At 31.6% G+C, this 19,162-nt stretch overlaps 2 protein-coding genes across 2 annotated transcripts; one reads left to right on the top strand and one right to left on the bottom strand.

Annotated features, from left to right (window-relative positions):
* The first annotated feature begins 26 nt into the window (after positions 1 to 26).
* LOC111415175 (DNA polymerase epsilon subunit 4) lies at positions 27 to 591 on the top strand. Its single transcript, XM_023046723.2, has 2 exons — positions 27 to 312; positions 366 to 591. The coding sequence occupies exons 1-2, from the start codon at positions 79 to 81 to the stop codon at positions 507 to 509; spliced, it is 378 nt and encodes a 125-aa protein (XP_022902491.1). The 5' UTR covers positions 27 to 78; the 3' UTR covers positions 510 to 591.
* A 1,520-nt stretch (positions 592 to 2,111) lies between these two features.
* Positions 2,112 to 17,410, bottom strand: LOC111415178 (dnaJ homolog dnj-5). The gene is made up of 4 exons (XM_023046725.2): positions 15,932 to 17,410; positions 15,744 to 15,870; positions 2,788 to 3,206; positions 2,112 to 2,726 (listed from the first exon to the last, which is right to left on the bottom strand). Exons 1-4 carry the CDS (start codon positions 17,220 to 17,222, stop codon positions 2,188 to 2,190), a joined length of 2,376 nt encoding a protein of 791 aa, XP_022902493.2. The 5' UTR covers positions 17,223 to 17,410; the 3' UTR covers positions 2,112 to 2,187.
* Between the last annotated feature and the right edge of the window lie 1,752 nt (positions 17,411 to 19,162).

The following is a 19,162-nucleotide window of genomic DNA, read 5'->3' as shown; positions in this document are numbered from 1 at the left end:
AACCTAAAAATTTATTTTTCACCAAATAAATTATAGGTTATGTTTTCTTTTAGGTTAAGGCGGTAAATAATAAGCGAAATGGAAGAATTCGAAGAAAATAACGAAGAAATAAGAGTTTTAGAAGAAAACGTTCCATTAGAAAATGAATTTACCGAGGAAACGCAAAAATCTTCGAAAAATAAGGAATCTCACGCAAATCAAGAACGAAAATTATTAAGGTTACCTTTGTGGAAAGTAAAAAGGATTATGAAAATCGATCCCGATGTTCAAGTTGTTAATAAAGAGGCTGCTTTTTTAGTCACAAAAGCTACAGTTTGAGTTTTGTTATAATCATATCTGTCAAGTCATTATCTTTCTGTTTTTAGGAGTTATTTATTCAATATTTAACTAAAAGCGTTCATAAACATATGGATAGCAAACGAAAAACTATTATGAAAAAAGATTTTGATGCTGCTGTTAATGATGAACCTAATTTATGTTTTTTAGATGGTACAATGGCTCATTTATAATTAATTTTTGTTTCAGTTAAATTGTAGAAAAGTAATAATAAAATGTACATACACAACCTTAATAAAACTACAGTAAAACCTTGATATAACTTAGTCCATTATAGACAAAAGTCTGTTATATGAAAAAATTTTAATTTAGACTGAAGATGCACAACTAAACCCAAAACTTTCAATCTAACACTAAATAACAACTAAAACAAGAATTAACATTTGAATCAGAAACATTCTGGTTTTGCAGTGCGTCTTTTAAGATGGCTAAACTTGAATATTTCCAGGTTTAGGTTAGTTGTTATTGTAGTTTAATGAAAAATATACAACAATTTTGCCTCAGTATACAAGCTGATTCAAAAAACTGCTGACAGACTTCTAGAGTAGGTCATACATAAAAAATTAAGCTGTTTTGACAGCATGTGTTAACATCTATAACAATTTAGACTATAATTTAAAACAGTTAACATCAAAAATACTAAAGAAAAAACTCAAAGACTATCTAATAGAAAAAGCTTTCTACGTCTTTTTTAAAGGAAAAGTGACTTGTTAACATTAGAGAAATTCCTAATACTAAAACTTTTGTAATTATTATTTTTGTTGACGTTCCAAACCATTTTTGGTATTGTATGTGAATGAATAAAGATGATTATGATTACTTCATATGATATATTTATCATATACAAAGTACTGTTAACATAGACCATCACTTAACTGGTGGTCCCAGTCCTCTAAAGGTCCTCTAAAATTAAACAACATCTGCAATAAAACCCCTTTTTTAAAAATATTTTCTACGCCACTACTAATTTTGTCAAACAGGCACTATTTTCGTGTAAATGGATCAATTATCTATCAATGAGTCTCTTACAAAACTTTGATTAAAGCAACAGTTTTAAAGAAAAACACGTTTGTAGAAAATTTGTTAATCCAATTCATTTTAGTTTCTCATAGGCTTGTGCTATTCAAAATAAAATTAAACATACGCTGTCATTAATGTCAATATAAGTGTGCAAGTGAGTTAAATAAGCTAGCTTATAGACTTCTTTTTGTCACTTTTACGGTTGTTGTGCAATTACTTCTGCTATTTCGCTATTTTCGATAACAGTATAAATTACGAATACGCCTTTCAAGAGATGACAGATTGCATCTATGTTATGGGGTTGTGAATTTCGTTTCACGTGATGCAGTTAGGCGGTACAGGGAAATGTTTGCTGCACGAAGAATATCAAATCGGCAAATGTTTGATAATATCGATAGAAGATTAAGAGAAACAGGTAAATTAAAACCAACCAAAATTAATTCTGGACGACGGCGTTATGCTAGAACTCCGGAATCTGAGAGAAATAGAAAATGATATGTTAATGACCCAACAAATTTCTGAAAATTTAAACATATTGTTGCAAGTATGCAACACAATACGCAATTTGCATATTGCAATACCAATACTGTGATATTGGTTGCATACTTGCTATGATGACGTCGGGTACGATAATTAATTAACACACTGTATACTGATGTATTAAATAGATAATATTAATAGTATGATTTAAAAATCCATTATATTAAGGTTTTACTGTAAATATAATTAAATTTTTAATAATAAAACAAATAAAATATGAAGCTTTTACTTTTTTATTTAGCATTATTACACTTATTAATTAAAATAAAAACGTACAGTCACAAATCAGAATCACTTAAACTTCTTCCTATTGTTTCTGCGTCGACCATTCGCACCTCCATCAACATTCTGCCCGTAAAACTTATTCAAAAGATTCTCCAAATTATTCGGATCTTCAGCGCCGGCTGTTGAATGTCGCCCGGTTGGTGAATGTCGTTTACAAGAAGAGCCTGGTTGTGATTTTCCAAGTGCAATTCTATATTGGACGTTATGCGAATCGGGTTTTAGTTGCTTCAAACTGTTTTTTTGGCAACTCGCCCAATCCGTTATATCATACACTCCTCCGTCCATGCACGCGTAATAATTCCATAACAACCCGAAACAAGTTGCTTCCGCCCATATATCGCCTTCGCGAGCTGCGTGGAATATCTTACACATGTTGCAATTTCGTGCGGCGTATGTTGGTCTTTCTATTTTTGTTCTTTTATGCCCTGAACCACAGTAACTACAACGTATCGTTTTTGCTGCCGCTTCGACTTTTTGTTGAAACTGTGCTAAAAGTTCTGTCAACTCTGTCCATGCTTGTTCTACTTGAGCTGATTCAGCAACACCTAACAAAGAAAATTAAATTAAAAAAAATAATTATATCATGATAACAAAAATATGTTTTACCCCTATCGTAGGCTGCTCTCCTTTCTGGTTCATTAATCATATCGAATGCATGTACTAATATTTTAAAAGCTTCTTCAGCTCCTGGTTGTTTGTTTTTATCCGGATGTACCAACACAGCCTGCTTTTTATAGTAACGTTTGATATCGTCATCCGTACATGCCGGAGTTACGCCTAAAATACTATAAGGATCTTTACCCTTACACGCTAAAAGGCGTTTCATTGCTTCCTCGCCGGTTTGGGGCATATTGATGTTGTACTGAAGTCCAGCTCGTACGAACGGCTTTTTCTCTTCTTTTTCTTTCGGTTTATTGAATTTTTCATAGATCCACATAAATAACCGTACACGACGCACTATGTAAATGCAGGATTCTTTGAATGATGCCCAATTTATTATAGTCCATGTCCACATAAATGTCATACTGAAAAACAGAAAAAAAATTAAACGTTTAAGAAATCTAAGAAAATTTTGATTAGAAAATAAAAACTTTATTCATAAAGTATTTTGAATTTAATTTTTCATCAATAAACAGTCAATGTTTTTGGAAACGTGGTCATTTTAATGTTTTTTGTGTTAATCAAATTTACCATTACAGATGGTTATGTTACAGAAAGCGCAACAAGTTGAAGTGGAGAAAACCAAATGTTTCAGTTTGCAAGCTTTTGAATGACTGGAATAATGTAAACGATATCATCTAGTCCAGCACTGGATTGGATTGACTCGCTGGATTACTAAGTGGACAGAAAGAATGTGAACGATACGATCCAGTCTAGTACTGGATTAGTGTCAAACGATAATAATAATAACTTTATTTAAACAAAGTTTTATGGTGCAGTATTGACGTCAAAAGAAAGGAAAATAATTAATAATGTTCACATAAAGGAAATGCAAATTACAAATAATAAAAATATAACAATTTCCGATGATTCATCTCTCGCTCATCCATTCAAAATATTCTTGCACAGTATAGTATTCATTCTCCATGAGGAAATTCTTGACAGAGATTTTAAACTGTTTTACGTCCATGCTTCTTGTCTCCCATGGTAGTGCGTTATATAATTTGACGGCTATATAATCGTATGTGTTTTGTGATTTGACCACTCGGTGATATGGAGTCACAATATTTTCTTTGTATCAGGTGTTGTGTTCGTGATTATTTGCGTTTTTTAGCATCAAATCTTTATTATTGTGAGTATACTCCAGACAGGAGCATATAAAACAGCACGGCAAGGTAAGTATTTTTAATTTTTTAAATTGGGTTCTACAACTCTCTTTTTGGTCTTTTCTTTTCAGCCTTTTTTTGCATAACGAAAATGGCTTCCATCTCTTTAAATGCACCCCACGTAATGATCCCATACGTCGCGATAGCATGGAAATACGCGAAGTATACGCTTCGCCATGTCTCGGCTGGAAGGTTTGAACGTATTGTTTTAAGGCAATACAGAGCACTAGACACCCTTTCAGGTTTAAGGACCATTTAAGAGTTTCTGAAATAGTAACTCCAAGGAATTTTATGGATTATTTGTCACTCCATCGCATCGTCTTGTGTGAAAGGTAAGTATCTTTGTTATTTCTTTATTCATCTTTAATTTATTTATGTAGAACCAATGGTCAGCTTTTTCTATATTTTGTTTTGTTTTTTCTTCGAGCTCCTTGATGACACCACTTCTCGCAATAAAAGATGTGTCATCTGCATAAAGACAAATTCGTTCTGCTGGAACACTACCTGGTAAGTCATTGATATACATAGATAAGGAAAAGTAATGGATCCAAAATCGAACTCCACTTCTCACTACTCTCCAGGTGGATTGTTTGCCCCTCCAGAAGACCGATTGTTTTCTAGTCTCCAGATATGATACCAAAAACCCCAGTGCAGTGTTCTTTATTCCATATTTTTCTAATTTGGCTGTCAGTATCGAATGCTCCACTGAATCGAAGGCTTTACTTAAGTCACAAATGACGATTTGGGTGAACTGTTCTTGATTGAAACCATGGATTACCGCTCCCAGTACACTTAATAGAGCAGCTATAACAGATTTTTGTTTTTAATAACCATGTTGACAATTTGTAAACAATTTGTTATTGTTGATGTAGTCTACCAAGTTTTCGTTTAGCACTGTTTCGAATATTTTTGATAAGGTAGGCAATATAAATATTGGTCTGTAATTACTACATACACTTTTATCTCCCTTCTGATGTACTGGCGTTAAAAAACTCCTTCTAGTAGATATTTGTTTATAACAAAACATAGCTGTTTGCTTATGATTTGTTCTAATTATTTTATTAGTGCTGATGACAGTTCATATATGTCCTTAATATTTTTTGCCTTTAGACCTTTTATTATATTCCCAATCTGCCATTCGTCCACTTCACCCAGAGATATCATTCTTGAAGTTGGCAAATCTATCAAGCTGATAGGATATATGTAGTTGACTGTAGAGTGTCCTGGTGTAGTCCCAACCTGAGAGAAGAAAAGGTTTAAATCTTCAACATTCAACTCTGGGTACTCTATTGACGTTTTTCTAGACTTTCCCGTTTCTTGTTTGACTAATTTCCAAGCCGTCGAAATTTTATTATGGGATCGACTTATATACTATTTCGATTTTTTTGGATAAGGTAGGCAATATAAATATTGGTCTATAATTACTACATACACTTTTATCTCCCTTCTTATGTACTGGTGTTATCTTTGTACTTTAGCTCCTTTGGAAAAACTCCTTCTAGTAGACATTTGTTTATAACAAAACATAGGTGTTTGCTTATGATTTGTTCTAATTATTTTATTAGTGTTGATGACAGTTCATATATGTCCTTGATATTTTTTGCCTTTAGGCCTTTTATTATATTCCCAATCTGCCGTTCGTCCACTTCATCCAGAGATACCATTCGTGAACTTGGCAAATCTATCAAGCTGATAGGATCTATGTAGTCGACTGTAGAGTGTCCTGGTGTAGTCTCAACCTGAGAGAAGAAAAGGTTTAAATCTTCAACATTCAACTCTGGATACTGTATTGACGTTTTCCTAGACTTTCCCGTTTCTTGTTTGACTAATTTCCAAGCCGTCGAAATTTTATTATCGGATCGATTTATATACTATTTCGATTTTTTTGGATAAGGTAGGCAATATAAATATTGGTCTATAATTACTACATATACTTTTATCTCCCTTCTTATGTACTGGTGTTATCTTTGTACTTTAGCTCCTTTGGAAAAACTCCTTCTAGTAGACATTTGTTTATAACAAAACATAGGTGTTTGCTTATGATTTGTTCTAATTATTTTATTAGTGTTGATGACAGTTCATATATGTCCTTGATATTTTTTGCCTTTAGGCCTTTTATTATATTCCCAATCTGCCGTTCGTCCACTTCATCCAGAGATACCATTCGTGAACTTGGCAAATCTATCAAGCTGATAGGATCTATGTAGTCGACTGTAGAGTGTCCTGGTGTAGTCTCAACCTGAGAGAAGAAAAGGTTTAAATCTTCAACATTCAACTCTGGGTACTCTATTGACGTTTTTCTAGACTTTCCCGTTTCTTGTTTGACTAATTTCTAAGCCGTCGAAATTTTATTATCGGATCGACTTATATACTATTTCGAATATTTTTGATAAGGTAGGCAATATAAATATTGGTCTGTAATTACTACATACACTTTTATCTCCCTTCTTATGTACTGGTGTTATCTTTGTACTTTAGCTCCTTTGGAAAAACTTCTTCTAATAGACATTTGTTTATAACAAAACATAGGTGTTTGCTTATGATTTGTTTTAATTATTTTATTAGTGCCGATGACAGTTCATATATGTCCTTGATATTTTTTGCCTTTAGGCCTTTTATTATATTCCCAATCTGCCGTTCGTCCACTTCACCCAGAGATACCATTCTTGAAGTTGGCAAATCTATCAAGCTGATAAGATCTATATAGTCGACTGTAGAGTGTCCTGGTGTAGTCTCAACCTGAGAGAAGAAAAGGTTTAAATCTTCAACATTCAACTCTGGGTACTCTATTGACGTTTTTCTAGACTTTCCCGTTTCTTGTTTGACTAATTTCCAAGCCGTCGAAATTTTATTATCGGATCGACTTATATACTATTTCGATTTTTTTGGATAAGGTAGGCAATATAAATATTGGTCTATAATTACTACATACACTTTTATCTCCCTTCTTATGTACTGATGTTATCTTTGTACTTTAGCTCCTTTGGAAAAACTCCTTCTAGTAGACATTTGTTTATAACAAAACATAGGTGTTTGCTTATGATTTGTTCTAATTATTTTATTAGTGTTGATGACAGTTCATATATGTCCTTGATATTTTTTGCCTTTAGGCCTTTTATTATATTCCCAATCTGCCGTTCGTCCACTTCATCCAGAGATACCATTCGTGAACTTGGCAAATCTATCAAGCTGATAGGATCTATGTAGTCGACTGTAGAGTGTCCTGGTGTAGTCTCAACCTGAGAGAAGAAAAGGTTTAAATCTTCAACATTCAACTCTGGGTACTCTATTGACGTTTTTCTAGACTTTCCCGTTTCTTGTTTGACTAATTTCTAAGCCGTCGAAATTTTATTATCGGATCGACTTATATACTATTTCGATTTTTTTTGATAAGGTAGGCAATATAAATATTGGTCTATAATTACTACATACACTTTTATCTCCCTTCTTATGTACTGGTGTTATCTTTGTACTTTAGCTCCTTTGGAAAAACTCCTTCTGATAGACATTTGTTTATAACGAAACATAGGTGTTTGCTTATGATTTGTTCTAATTATTTTATTAGTGCTGATGACAGTTCATATATGTCCTTAATATTTTTTGCCTTTAGACCTTTTATTATATTCCCAATCTGCTGTTCGTCCACTTCACCCAGAGATATCATTCTTGAAGTTGGCAAATCTATCAAGCTGATAGGATCTATGTAGTTGACTGTAGAGTGTCCTGGTGTAGTCCCAACCTGAGAGAAGAAAAGGTTGAAATCTTCAACATTCAACTCTGGGTACTCTATTGACGTTTTTCTAGACTTTCCCGTTTCTTGTTTGACTAATTTCCAAGCCGTCGAAATTTTATTATCGGATCACTTATATACTATTTCGATTTTTTTTTGATAAGGTAGGCAATATAAATATTGGTCTGTAATTACTACATACACTTTTATCTCCCTTCTTATGTACTGGTGTTATCTTTGTACTTTAGCTCCTTTGGAAAAACTCCTTCTAGTAGACATTTATTTATAACAAAACATAGGCGTTTGCTTATGATTTGTTCTAATTATTTTATTAATGCCGATGACAGTTCATATATGTCCTTGATATTTTTTGCCTTTAGGCCTTTTATTATATTCCCAATCTGCCGTTCGTCCACTTCACCCAGAGATACCATTCTTGAAGTTGGCAAATCTATGAAGCTGATAGGATCTATGTAGTCGACTGTAGAGTATCCTGGTGTAGTCTCAACCTAAGAGAAGAAAAGGTTTAAATCTTCAACATTCAACTCTGGGTACTCTATTGACGTTTTTCTAGACTTTCCCGTTTCTTGTTTGACTAATTTCCAAGCAGTCGAAATTTTATTATCGGATCGACTTATATACTATTTCGATTTTTTTGGATAAGGTAGGCAATATAAATATTGGTCTATAATTACTACATACACTTTTATCTCCCTTCTTATGTACTGATGTTATCTTTGTACTTTAGCTCCTTTGGAAAAACTTCTTCTAATAGACATTTGTTTATAACAAAACATAGGTGTTTGCTTATGATTTGTTCTAATTATTTTATTAGTGCCGATGACAGTTCATATATGTCCTTGATATTTTTTGCCTTTAGGCCTTTTATTATATTCCCAATCTGCCGTTCGTCCACTTCATCCAGAGATACCATTCTTGAAGTTGGCAAATCTATCAAGCTGATAGGATCTATGTAGTCGACTGTAGAGTGTCCTGGTATAGTCTCAACCTGAGAGAAGAAAAGGTTTAAATCTCTATTGACGTTTTTCTAGACTTTCCCGTTTCTTGTTTGATTAATTTCCAAGCAGTCGAAATTTTATTATCGGATCGACTTTTCTCAATCTTCGTTTGATTTAATTTCTTTGCGTATTCTGCTTTTAATGTCTTGTATATTTCCTTCAAGTGGCTTTTCTTTGTTACTCTAATTACTGTATACAAGGCGTCTAATTTATTGTTGGCCATTTAAGATTTTTACCCCCAGTTGTTTTTTTAGCTTTCACCTCAGGGAAAGCACTCTGAAAGCTTTTCATTATGGCTGAGTGGAATATTGTAAAACAGTTTTTGGCGTCATTTGTTTTTAAATACATAAGCGCCCAATTTAGGTTTTTCAATAAAGTTTTAAATATTTCAATGTTTCTAGGATTTATTTTTCTAGGTTTGATCAATATTCCAATTGATTTATTTAATGAGGCGGTTCTCTTCAGATGGCAAACATTCTTCATCTGTATTTGACAACTATGAAATATATGCTTCTATCTCAGTATCAACATGTTCTAGGTTTGAAACATCCATAGGATTTGGTATTGGTAAAGTTTCCGAATGAGGAACTGGACCAGTAGTAGGAACTGGACCCTCTTATTTTTTTCTGGAAAACTCGAAGGTCTTTATACAGTAAAAGTGGCAGTCTGGTGAATGGTCCTTTTGTTCTCACCAAATCATAGGTCGCGCAAATGACACAGCAACGCTCTTACTTTGTAACAAGCTCTTCAAAGTAACACCACATCGTGCACAGCAATTGTAAGGAGTCCACAACTTGTCTTGATACTTTTAATTTAAAATAGAGATTCTTTTTCTCTTAAAGGTGAAATATTTCGCCTATACTGTTGAACGATGAATTCTCCACATACTCGTACATAACAAAAACTGTTGGGATTGTTTACACACATACGGAACATTGTAAATACAAAATACGGTTAACTAGTGTTACTATCATAAATTCACTCGATTTGAGTAGCCCAATTAGATTAAAAATATCTTGATATTTTGCCAATTTTTGAAAATATTTTCAGAATTAGAATAAAAAAGTATATGACATACACGAATCCGAGTATAAGAAAAAAACTTGTTGACCAGTGTCATTAATAAAAGTTGAGATTATATTTTATTTCTTTATTCTGCAAAATTTTATTAAATTGCTACCTTTAGTAGTTCAACATTTCTGCCAAGTTACAAAAATTCGTATTCTGCAAATTAGAATTCAACATTTTAGTAATATCTAATGAGTATTTACCTCACCTCCAAAAACTATTCTGCAAAGATCTTGAAATAACCATCAATAATATTAAAGAGCACGTTACACAAATTGTTGAACTTTTATTAGATATAATCATCTAGCGAAGGCTAAATAAATACAACTTATGAAAAAGTGTTACACATTACATTTAAAAATAAAATTAAATATTATTATTTACAATATGCTGTCTAACGATGAAATGCCCGAGATAATAATAATGACAAAGCAATTTTAAATTTATAATGTGAATTAACATTTTCTATTGTGGTAGGCTACAGATACTCCTTCGCTTAATTAAGAAAAATAAGATAAAAGGGGTAAAAAATAGTTAAACAGAAATATTTTTAAAAGATTTTTGTTAAACATAAAAAATTTGTTTTAATGATTCATATTAATAAAAAATTCTTAAAATAACCTAAACGAATTATTAATCTTGACGGCAAGTTTAATAAAAATAAAATGTGATTCACGCAATTAAGTATTATGTAAAAGTAATTCTAAAAGCATGATGAAACTCTGAGATAGGTCGTGGATTAGCGATAGTTTGGCATAAAGGAATAAGAAGTTCGCGGTGAGCTTAAGTATCGGATTAGGAAATGTCAAGAGAGCCAACATTTATGAGTGATAGTTTAATTACTAAATTGATGTATCTCTTGATAGAATTAAATTCCAATTTAAATTAAAGGATATTACATAAACGTGTGTGGGATTTGTTGCATAATCAGAAATTAAATTAAATGATAACTGATTAATGAGTTTAAGCTTGGCAAAGATCATGCACGATTAAAGAATGCGTATAAAGAACGATAAACATTTCCCCTTTAATCTTACTTTTTGTATACTTGAGATAGAAAAATGCTTTGGTCAAGAACATTGAAAAATGGTTACAATATACAGATGTAAAAATGTTATTACTCCTTTATGTCTATTAATTTTATTTGATAGGTCTTCATTAATTTATTTTGGCTATTCACCCGAATTATGTTCTTGTTGAAGAATTTTGTATTAAAAATTTGTACACAATAATTGTATCATATCGAGTTATCGTTATGGACGTTTTGCCGAATAATTTGTTAATTATTAATAGTTGAGAAAGTTGAGTGTAAGCCACTTAATTAATTTACAAAATATTTAGTTTTATGATTCACTTGTAAAAATTATAAAAACATCGATTGATTTATTTATTTAAAACTTATCTCTAAAAAATGTTTAGAAAAAGTAACGTATCATGTTTTTGTAACTGACAACTATGATAATATTTCCTTGTTAATATAACCACTGTTTGTGTTAGAGATAAGACATTTTAAAGAAATTCACCATATTTTATTTTATTAAAATCAACAAAAAAATAAAATCAAAACTCAATTTTTTTAGTAAGAAAGTATTTTCCTCTCTTAATCAATTACATTTTTAAACATGGAAATAAATCGGTTGACGCCAAACTAATACAATGGGAGAATTAGAAATAAAATTCTGAACATATTCTCACCATAATTAATCTAAAGAATGTTTACGACTCATTGTTACATTGACGTCAGCTATGCATAGTTAAAAATGGTATTTTATCGTTTTAATTTTAGTTTTCTTGATTTTTGAAAATTTTGCGTTATTAATCATGACTAAAAATTTTTAATTTAAAGTTAATGAATAAGCTTTTAAATAAAATAGTATACAGATACACTTAACAAAACAGGACACACTTATAAAATTTGTATTTATTATTCTAAATGTTCCAAAAATATTGAAAAGTAACATTGTAAAGTTAATCGTTTTTGAGATTTTTGTTCCCTTTCATTGCAATTCATTTTTTTTCATTACCTTGTTTGTTTCTGTAAACTTTTGGTTGACATGTTACCAAAAGTATAAATAGACATTTGTGGATATTAGCTGATTAGTACTCATCAATCCTATCAAACATTATCCTAGTGACGAAATTGAAACGTCTCATTTTAGGAACGTTCTGTGATAATAATATTATTGATTTTTATGTAAAGGTGTTCTATTATATCGTTTTATTTTTTGAATGATGCTTTGTATGTACTATAAGCTTCTACATCAAACAATTTGCAGGATGTTGTGCTACTTGCACCAGATTTCAGTAATCAAAGAATTTAAAGCGATGAGGAAGAAATTGTTGATGAAAATTTCCAGATAGCGGGTTTACCACAAGAAGTAGCTGGTGAAGTACAATTACATGAAACTGATACCAGTGAGGAAGCATCCTGTGAAACAGAACCGTTGACAAAAAGACAATTATAGTGGTGAAAAATGAAGATGTAGAAGAATTGAGCACCTTGGATCATCAGAATATAAAATTTTTATGTTGGACAAAAAGTTTCATTATCTCCCACTCACATGATATAGAAAAATAGCAGTAGCCAAGCGCAACCATACCAACCAATTGTTTGCTTCCAATTTTCCAAGTGTCAAAATTCGATTTCTTCAACATATCGACAAATAAGAAAGTAACAATGACAGTTACTGAAACTGAAAGAATCGAAATTCTAATGATGATTGGTTTCGGAGATAGAGTTCGAACACACAACGTTGTTGAAAGAAAGTCATCCAAATGGCATGCCAATATCACAATCAGCTATAAGCCGAATTGACAATAAATTTCGTGAGCTTGGACATGTACGACATAAACCTAAGGCCGGACGTCGATCGTCCTTAAATGAAGATCAGCAAGCAATTGGATGCTCTGCTAAAAGTACAGGAACATCCATATTCAACCCTTATGAATGTTGCTACTAATTTGAATTCATCCAAAAATATAGTATCAAAATTATTCAAAAGAGAAAAATATCGCCTCTATAAAATGCACTTGGTGCAGGAACTACCCAACGAAAATCCTGCGTTCATTAAGAACACTCTCTTTTCTGATGAAGCAACGTTTGCTTACATGGTACTGTCAATAAGCAAAACTGCCGTTATTGGGCAATTGAAAATCCCCATTGGAAGATCGAAGCGAAAACCCAATATCCCCAAAAGATAAACGTGTGGGCTGGAATAGTTGATAATCAAATTATTTATCCTAATGCAGAAAATCCCTATTTACCGCATGCAAGAATTTGGTTCCAGCAAGATGGTCCTCAACCAAATATTTAGTAATCGGTGGATAGGGAGACGCGGACATGTTGAATGGCAGGCAAGATCTCCGGACTTAACCTTTATAGATTATTTCCGTTGGGGCTATTTAAAAGCTGAAGTTTGTTTCAATAGACTTGATAACCTTGAGGATCCAAACTTTCAATCTAAAATATTTTCATGGTAGGTGCCTCTTCCGGTCTACCGAAAGTAGGCCATAACTTCGTTATTTTAAATGGAATGCTCTAGTTTTTATTATACCTTTTAATTGTATGTAAAAAAATATGTTGACTTTTATAAAAGTTATTGGTACCTAGCGGTCTTTCGTTTTCGAGTTATTTTGATTTTAAGTTTTTTTTGACAAATTTCGCCATGCTCTTTAAAACCCCATTTCCAGCCAACGTTCATTCAAAAAAGCTCTAAATTGGCACGATTACTCTTCAGATGCTGTCAAATCGAAAGTCATTTATTGTATCAGAGTATCTTATACAGGGTGGTCAAAAATTGTATTACCGTTTCTCCATATTCAACCGCAAGGAAGTCAAAAATTTTAAATGGAATATTATTAGCCTTCTCGAAAGAGAATTTAATTTTCTATAATTTATCTATAAACATTTCTATATCTATTTATTGCAGTTTCTCTCATATTGAGAAATTTATCAAAACATGTGGAAAATGCATGAAATCATTTGTATTTTTATTAGAAGGCCATGAAATTTTGATAGTTTTTCGTTTAATTTATTTTTATTATTTGTACTATTAACTACTATTGATAATCTTTTAGTTTACTAGCTTTTACTTACCAAAAATAACAAACAGAAAATCAAATACCTAAATGAAACAATTAAAACAAAAAATTAGATTTGGATAAAAATATGAATTTATAATATAAATTTGTCATTAAATTGAAAATGGAAATGCAATAAAATACGATAAAATGTTTATTTCGTTGTCTTGTATGTCGTTCTTTCGTCGTCCTGTATAAGATACTCCGATACAACAAATGACAATCTTTATGACAGCATCTGAAGAGTAATCATGCCAATGTAGATCTTTTTTGAATGAACGTTGGTTGAAATTTACCAAAAAAAGCTTTAACCATAATAACTTGAAAACGAAAAACGTTAGGTACTAATAACTTTTATCGAAGTCAACATATTTTTTTACGTACAATTAAACGGTGTAATAAAAACTATAGCATTCCATTTAAAATAACGAAGTTATGGTCTACTTCCGGTAGACCGGAAGTGGCGGCCATCTTGAATGAATTGAGAAGTTCCGAATGAGCAACCCATGCTACCAAGATTTCAAATCTCTACGAATAGAGGAACTTGAAAAAGTTCTAACGAACCAGTTACGTGAGAGATCCTGTATACGTATTAACACTTCTTTAATTGCTTTCTAATAATCAATTATTATGCCATAGTTACCTACTAAAACTGCCAATGTTTCCAAAATGGGAACATGCTATTTTGAAAATCTTCTTTTAGTGGATAATTATAATTACTTAGTGTCAGATTTTTATTATAAAAACCAAGGCAGATTAACCAAAGGGCGCTTAATTCAGTGGTGCACTCATTTTTCTTACAAAAAAATCTCTAAAAAAATTTCCTAAATTTTTAAATTTACCTTTAATTTTTTACTTAATCTTATGAAACGCGTTTTTATGCTATTTTTTGTAATTCGCATTTTTTCCTTCTTTTTTAAACAAAAATAAAATAAATTTTGACAATGTAGGGAAATAGGTATCTAGCAGTTGGTAACACTGTAACACTTGAAAAAACACAAAATGTATTCACCAGAAAAAAATGTTTCTTGTACACCTTCCAAAATAAGAGAAATTGCTCAGAGTTCAATGTCCTCATCATTGTGGACCTTGTATAAGAACGTGTTAAACATCCATAGACAAAAATTGTCACATTGACAACAAGAAAAATTAATGACCCAATGTCACCAACTTGAACTGGTTTCACAAAATGTAAGGACTCTCATTATAGCATCCGTTTGAGTACTGTAACAGCTTTCATTACCGTCGCGAATTACAAAAAGCTTTTACACTCTGCAATTCAAAAAAAGTTAAAATGCGACAATAAATATAAATTTGATCAATATTGACTACAAAATCCATTTTACCAGTAGTTTTAAGAATTTAAATTTGATTTAAAATCAATGATTAAACATTTTTGTACTGGTTTTATTATTAAAAATATTATATATTACATGTTTCGACCTTATAGGATCATCTTCAGACGTTTTTTTACTTTACATTGTAACGTCGTATTAATTTAAATGTGTTAATTTTATAATTTTTAACTTAAGATTTGTATTACTTTTATACATATATTACATTAACAATTTGTGTTTTGATGTCCCAAATTTCACGATATGTGGGAGGTTTTTGAACGCCAACTTTTTCTAATTAAATGCTTCTGAAGATGAAGCGGATATATTTTTAATAATAAAACCAGTACAAAAGTACAAAATTTTTAATCATTGATTTTAAATCAAATTTAAAAATTAATAAATATAAATTTTATCAACTTTTAAATAGGTCACACTGTGTATAAATAGAAACATTTCATTTTAAAGTAAAGTTTTCATAATAAATTATAAAAAATTGACTTACCTATCACGCCAAATTTGCCAACTTAAGCTACAAATATCAGCAACGAGATGAAACAGCCACAAAATAAAACTAACACAAAATTTCCACCAATTTTTCAAATAAATAGCCAATTTTTGCCTGTATACATCTAAAAATAAAAAAAAAATTATATTTTTTTCCTCATAAATAACGACTTATTAAATTATTACCAAAAGGAACTTGATTTTCTTTCTTCCTCCCCCTAAATCCTTTTCGATTTCCATTATTATTAAAATTTTGATAATCTGAGTTTAAAGAATTTCCTCCTTTTTGTTTTGAAGCACTTTTTTGATTATTTTTTTTCACAGTAGTACGATTATTAGAGAAATAAGATTCATTTTTAGTTTGTAATCCGGAATCTGTATCAACAGTTTCAATTAAAGATTTATTATTGACGTTATTTGTGGTGGATTGTTTTTTATGATTATTAATATTTTTTTGTATTGGTTTATTTGTAGCATTTTCCTCGGTTTTCTTTTCTTTCACTTCTTGGGCAATTGTAAATGGTTCAGAAACATCATCCAAAGAAACCCATTTTCTATTCAACTGATTCGATTTATTTTCTTTACTTTTATCATAGGATTTAGTATGATTCTTATCATTTGTGACTTCCTTTATTTCATTTGTGGTGTTACTTCGATTTAAACCATTAATTTTTTGAGATTTTTCATTTTTAACACATTTTTTTGTGTCTTTTTTTATCTTTATATCTTTATGATCGATTTTACCTGGTTTAACATTTCCATTTGTAGGAACTGATTTTAATAAAACATCTGAATAAGTTGGTCTCATTGGTTTTACTTCAGCAACCATTCGTGGTTTTCTTGTATCTCTATTCGCAAATTGAAAGTGCAGATCTTCATTATTGGGTCTTTCATGGTTTAAATTTAAATCATCAGGACTTAAATGACTTTTATGCTCGAATATATTTAAATTTGGCGAGGGTACATTACCAAAAGGAGAATAAGTTCCAGATGATGTTGGAGTCCAATTTCCAAGTACATTTTCTAAAATAGCTGTGTTGCTTCCTTGAGGACGACTTGGAATTTGAGTAGATGGAGGGTAAATACAATTTCGATTTAAAAAACCATTCTCAGGGTTGTTTGAATAAAGATTGACTCCAGGATATTTATAATCTTGGGGATAAATTCCAGTTAAATCATTCAGATCCGTATTTGGGATGTTTTGGTGCATATGCATCGGAAATATATCAGCCTGATCATGAAATACTTGATTTGTATGACAAAAATTATAGCCAGATGGATTGTTGATACGGGACATGTTGATTTGGTGACCTTCGGTGGAGTTGAATTGGGGTAAATAATTGGTCCAAACTTCGGAATTTTGCTGAGGTTGAAAACCCATCGGTCTAAATTGGTCATTTTGGTTGCGAATCTCCGAAAACATGTAATCAGGATACTGTATACGCTCACTTGATCGGTTCCGCTCTGAGTCTTCCATCGCACGCTGTAAGCAGCTGTCGCATAACGTCAGTTAAACCGTGTTAGTAAACGATAATTTTGGCACGCATACACTTCTATTTCAAGGTTAATACTAGTAAAGGAAATTTTTAGTATTCAGGTTTTATCTTGATTATTATTTATTGTTGTAGATTCTGTCAAAATGCACTACCAAGTATAAATACGAACGCTAGGAACGCCACCAACAACATTTAATGGTAACTACGAAAAGTAGTGGGAGTAAAAGTATTCTTTTATTAAGTTTTGCTATTTATACAAAGAGGGCGACACTGATATTGATTTTTGACGTATATTTTAAGGTTAGAAAATTAAATAAGTCGTTTATATTTTATTTATTATTACCAATAATTAAAAACTGTATACAAATAGAAAAACAGAGGCCGAAAGTTATTGTACGAAAATTGCAAACATTACTTACACATATCGTCTTATTACAAGACGGTACAACATTGTTTTAATAACATTAATTGTTACAAAAATTTCAGAAAAGATAAACAATAACATATAAAGTATTTATAAGGCATAAAACAAGTAAGTTATTTTTAAAATCTCTTTTTAATCTGATTCATAAATTTATTTTAGATATATTGACACATACAATTCAACTAGCGACATCTATTAGCAGATATAAGGATGGTACAAGAAATAATTAATTAACTATAACATAATTAAAATTTATTTCTTCACGTCCTTAAATTACAACTTAATTACAATCTGCCATCATCGGCTTAAGCATCTGAAGTATCATTGTTATCATATATCTTAGTGTTATCTTGCACAAAGAACTGACTTGGAAATCACACATCACTAGCAAAACCAAAAAAGAACAACAATGGTACTCACCCACTGTCGAAGGGCAATTGGGAATACTTGGAGATTAAATCCGAGAGTTACAATGTGGATCTACACAACTGTGATTAAACCAATAGTAGCTCTCAGAGCCATAGTTTGGTGCTCAGCACTGAAACATGCCTATAAGGCAAAATTTCTGCATCAATTACAACGAGTGGCCTTCCTGTTAATCACGGGCGCCATCATATCGACACCCACGAACTCCAAAAATGTTGGCAGAAACGTTGTAATCCACACAGGTAGCAGACAGGCTATGCTGGCTGTTAGTAGGCATCGAACTACATCATCGTTAATGAAGTCATGTCGGCAATTCCTTGAGGAGGCCAATATTTATAACAACGTCACGATAAAGTGGCGAAAAGGCACCCTTTTAATACAGACTGGAAGAGATCTACTCAGTTCCTGGGAAAATCAAAAAGTGAGTTGAGGCTCCTCACCCACTTCCTGACCAGACACTGCAGGTTACGTAAGCACATGTTCAACACGAAGCTGGCGAATACATCTCTCTGTAGAGGGTGTGAAATGGAAGACGAGACGGTAAGTATTTCGGATATAAAGAATATACCCTTCTGTTCTATAGTAACGTTCATTAACACCTTGGGCTGGTTTTTTGACAATTGAATGAATTATAAATTGTGGAGATGTACAAATATCATCATTGTTAACTCTCTTCATTAACACGGTCTTCATCTTTCTCTTCTTTTTCAGAAGGATTTTCTTCTACATATTACGCGTCTTTTAAATTTGAAATTTGCGAAGACTTCCTCAGTGGACCATCTGTGTATTTCTTTATATCTATGCAACACGTTTTCCTGATCTGCTCTAGAAACACTATTGGAAGTAAGCAACTCTAAATTATGGTTGGTCCATGATTAAAAATTTTGTGAAGGGCGAAGGGTAGCCTCTGGTACTAAATTGAATGTAAATCAATGTTGTTATCATTTCTGTAACTAGATTTCGCAGGATCTATTTTTTAATTTCAATTTCTGAAATAATATAACATTACAGTTTAGCTATTATATTTTCATGATGATTACAACCTCATTTTGACCGAAGCGGTTTAGAATA

This window comes from Onthophagus taurus, chromosome 2 (assembly GCF_036711975.1).
Source record: "Onthophagus taurus isolate NC chromosome 2, IU_Otau_3.0, whole genome shotgun sequence".
Taxonomy (NCBI): Eukaryota; Metazoa; Arthropoda; class Insecta; order Coleoptera; family Scarabaeidae; genus Onthophagus; species Onthophagus taurus.
The sequence above is the reverse complement of the archived record's forward strand: the minus strand, read 5'-3'. Positions and strand labels throughout refer to the sequence as shown.

Bases quoted from the DNA above. Each gene is read 5' to 3' on its own strand.
- LOC111415175 (XM_023046723.2), top strand. From the start codon at position 79: ATGGAAGAATTCGAAGAAAATAACGAAGAAATAAGAGTTTTAGAAGAA. The intron at 313-365 runs GTTTGAGTTTTG...TTCTGTTTTTAG, and splicing joins TTTTAGTCACAAAAGCTACA to GAGTTATTTATTCAATATTT.
- LOC111415178 (XM_023046725.2), bottom strand. From the start codon at position 17,222: ATGGAAGACTCAGAGCGGAACCGATCAAGTGAGCGTATACAGTATCCT. The intron at 3,207-15,743 runs GTAAGTCAATTT...TCTGTTTTTCAG, and splicing joins TGGCAAATTTGGCGTGATAG to TATGACATTTATGTGGACAT. The intron at 2,727-2,787 runs GTAAAACATATT...TTTCTTTGTTAG, and splicing joins GAGAGCAGCCTACGATAGGG to GTGTTGCTGAATCAGCTCAA.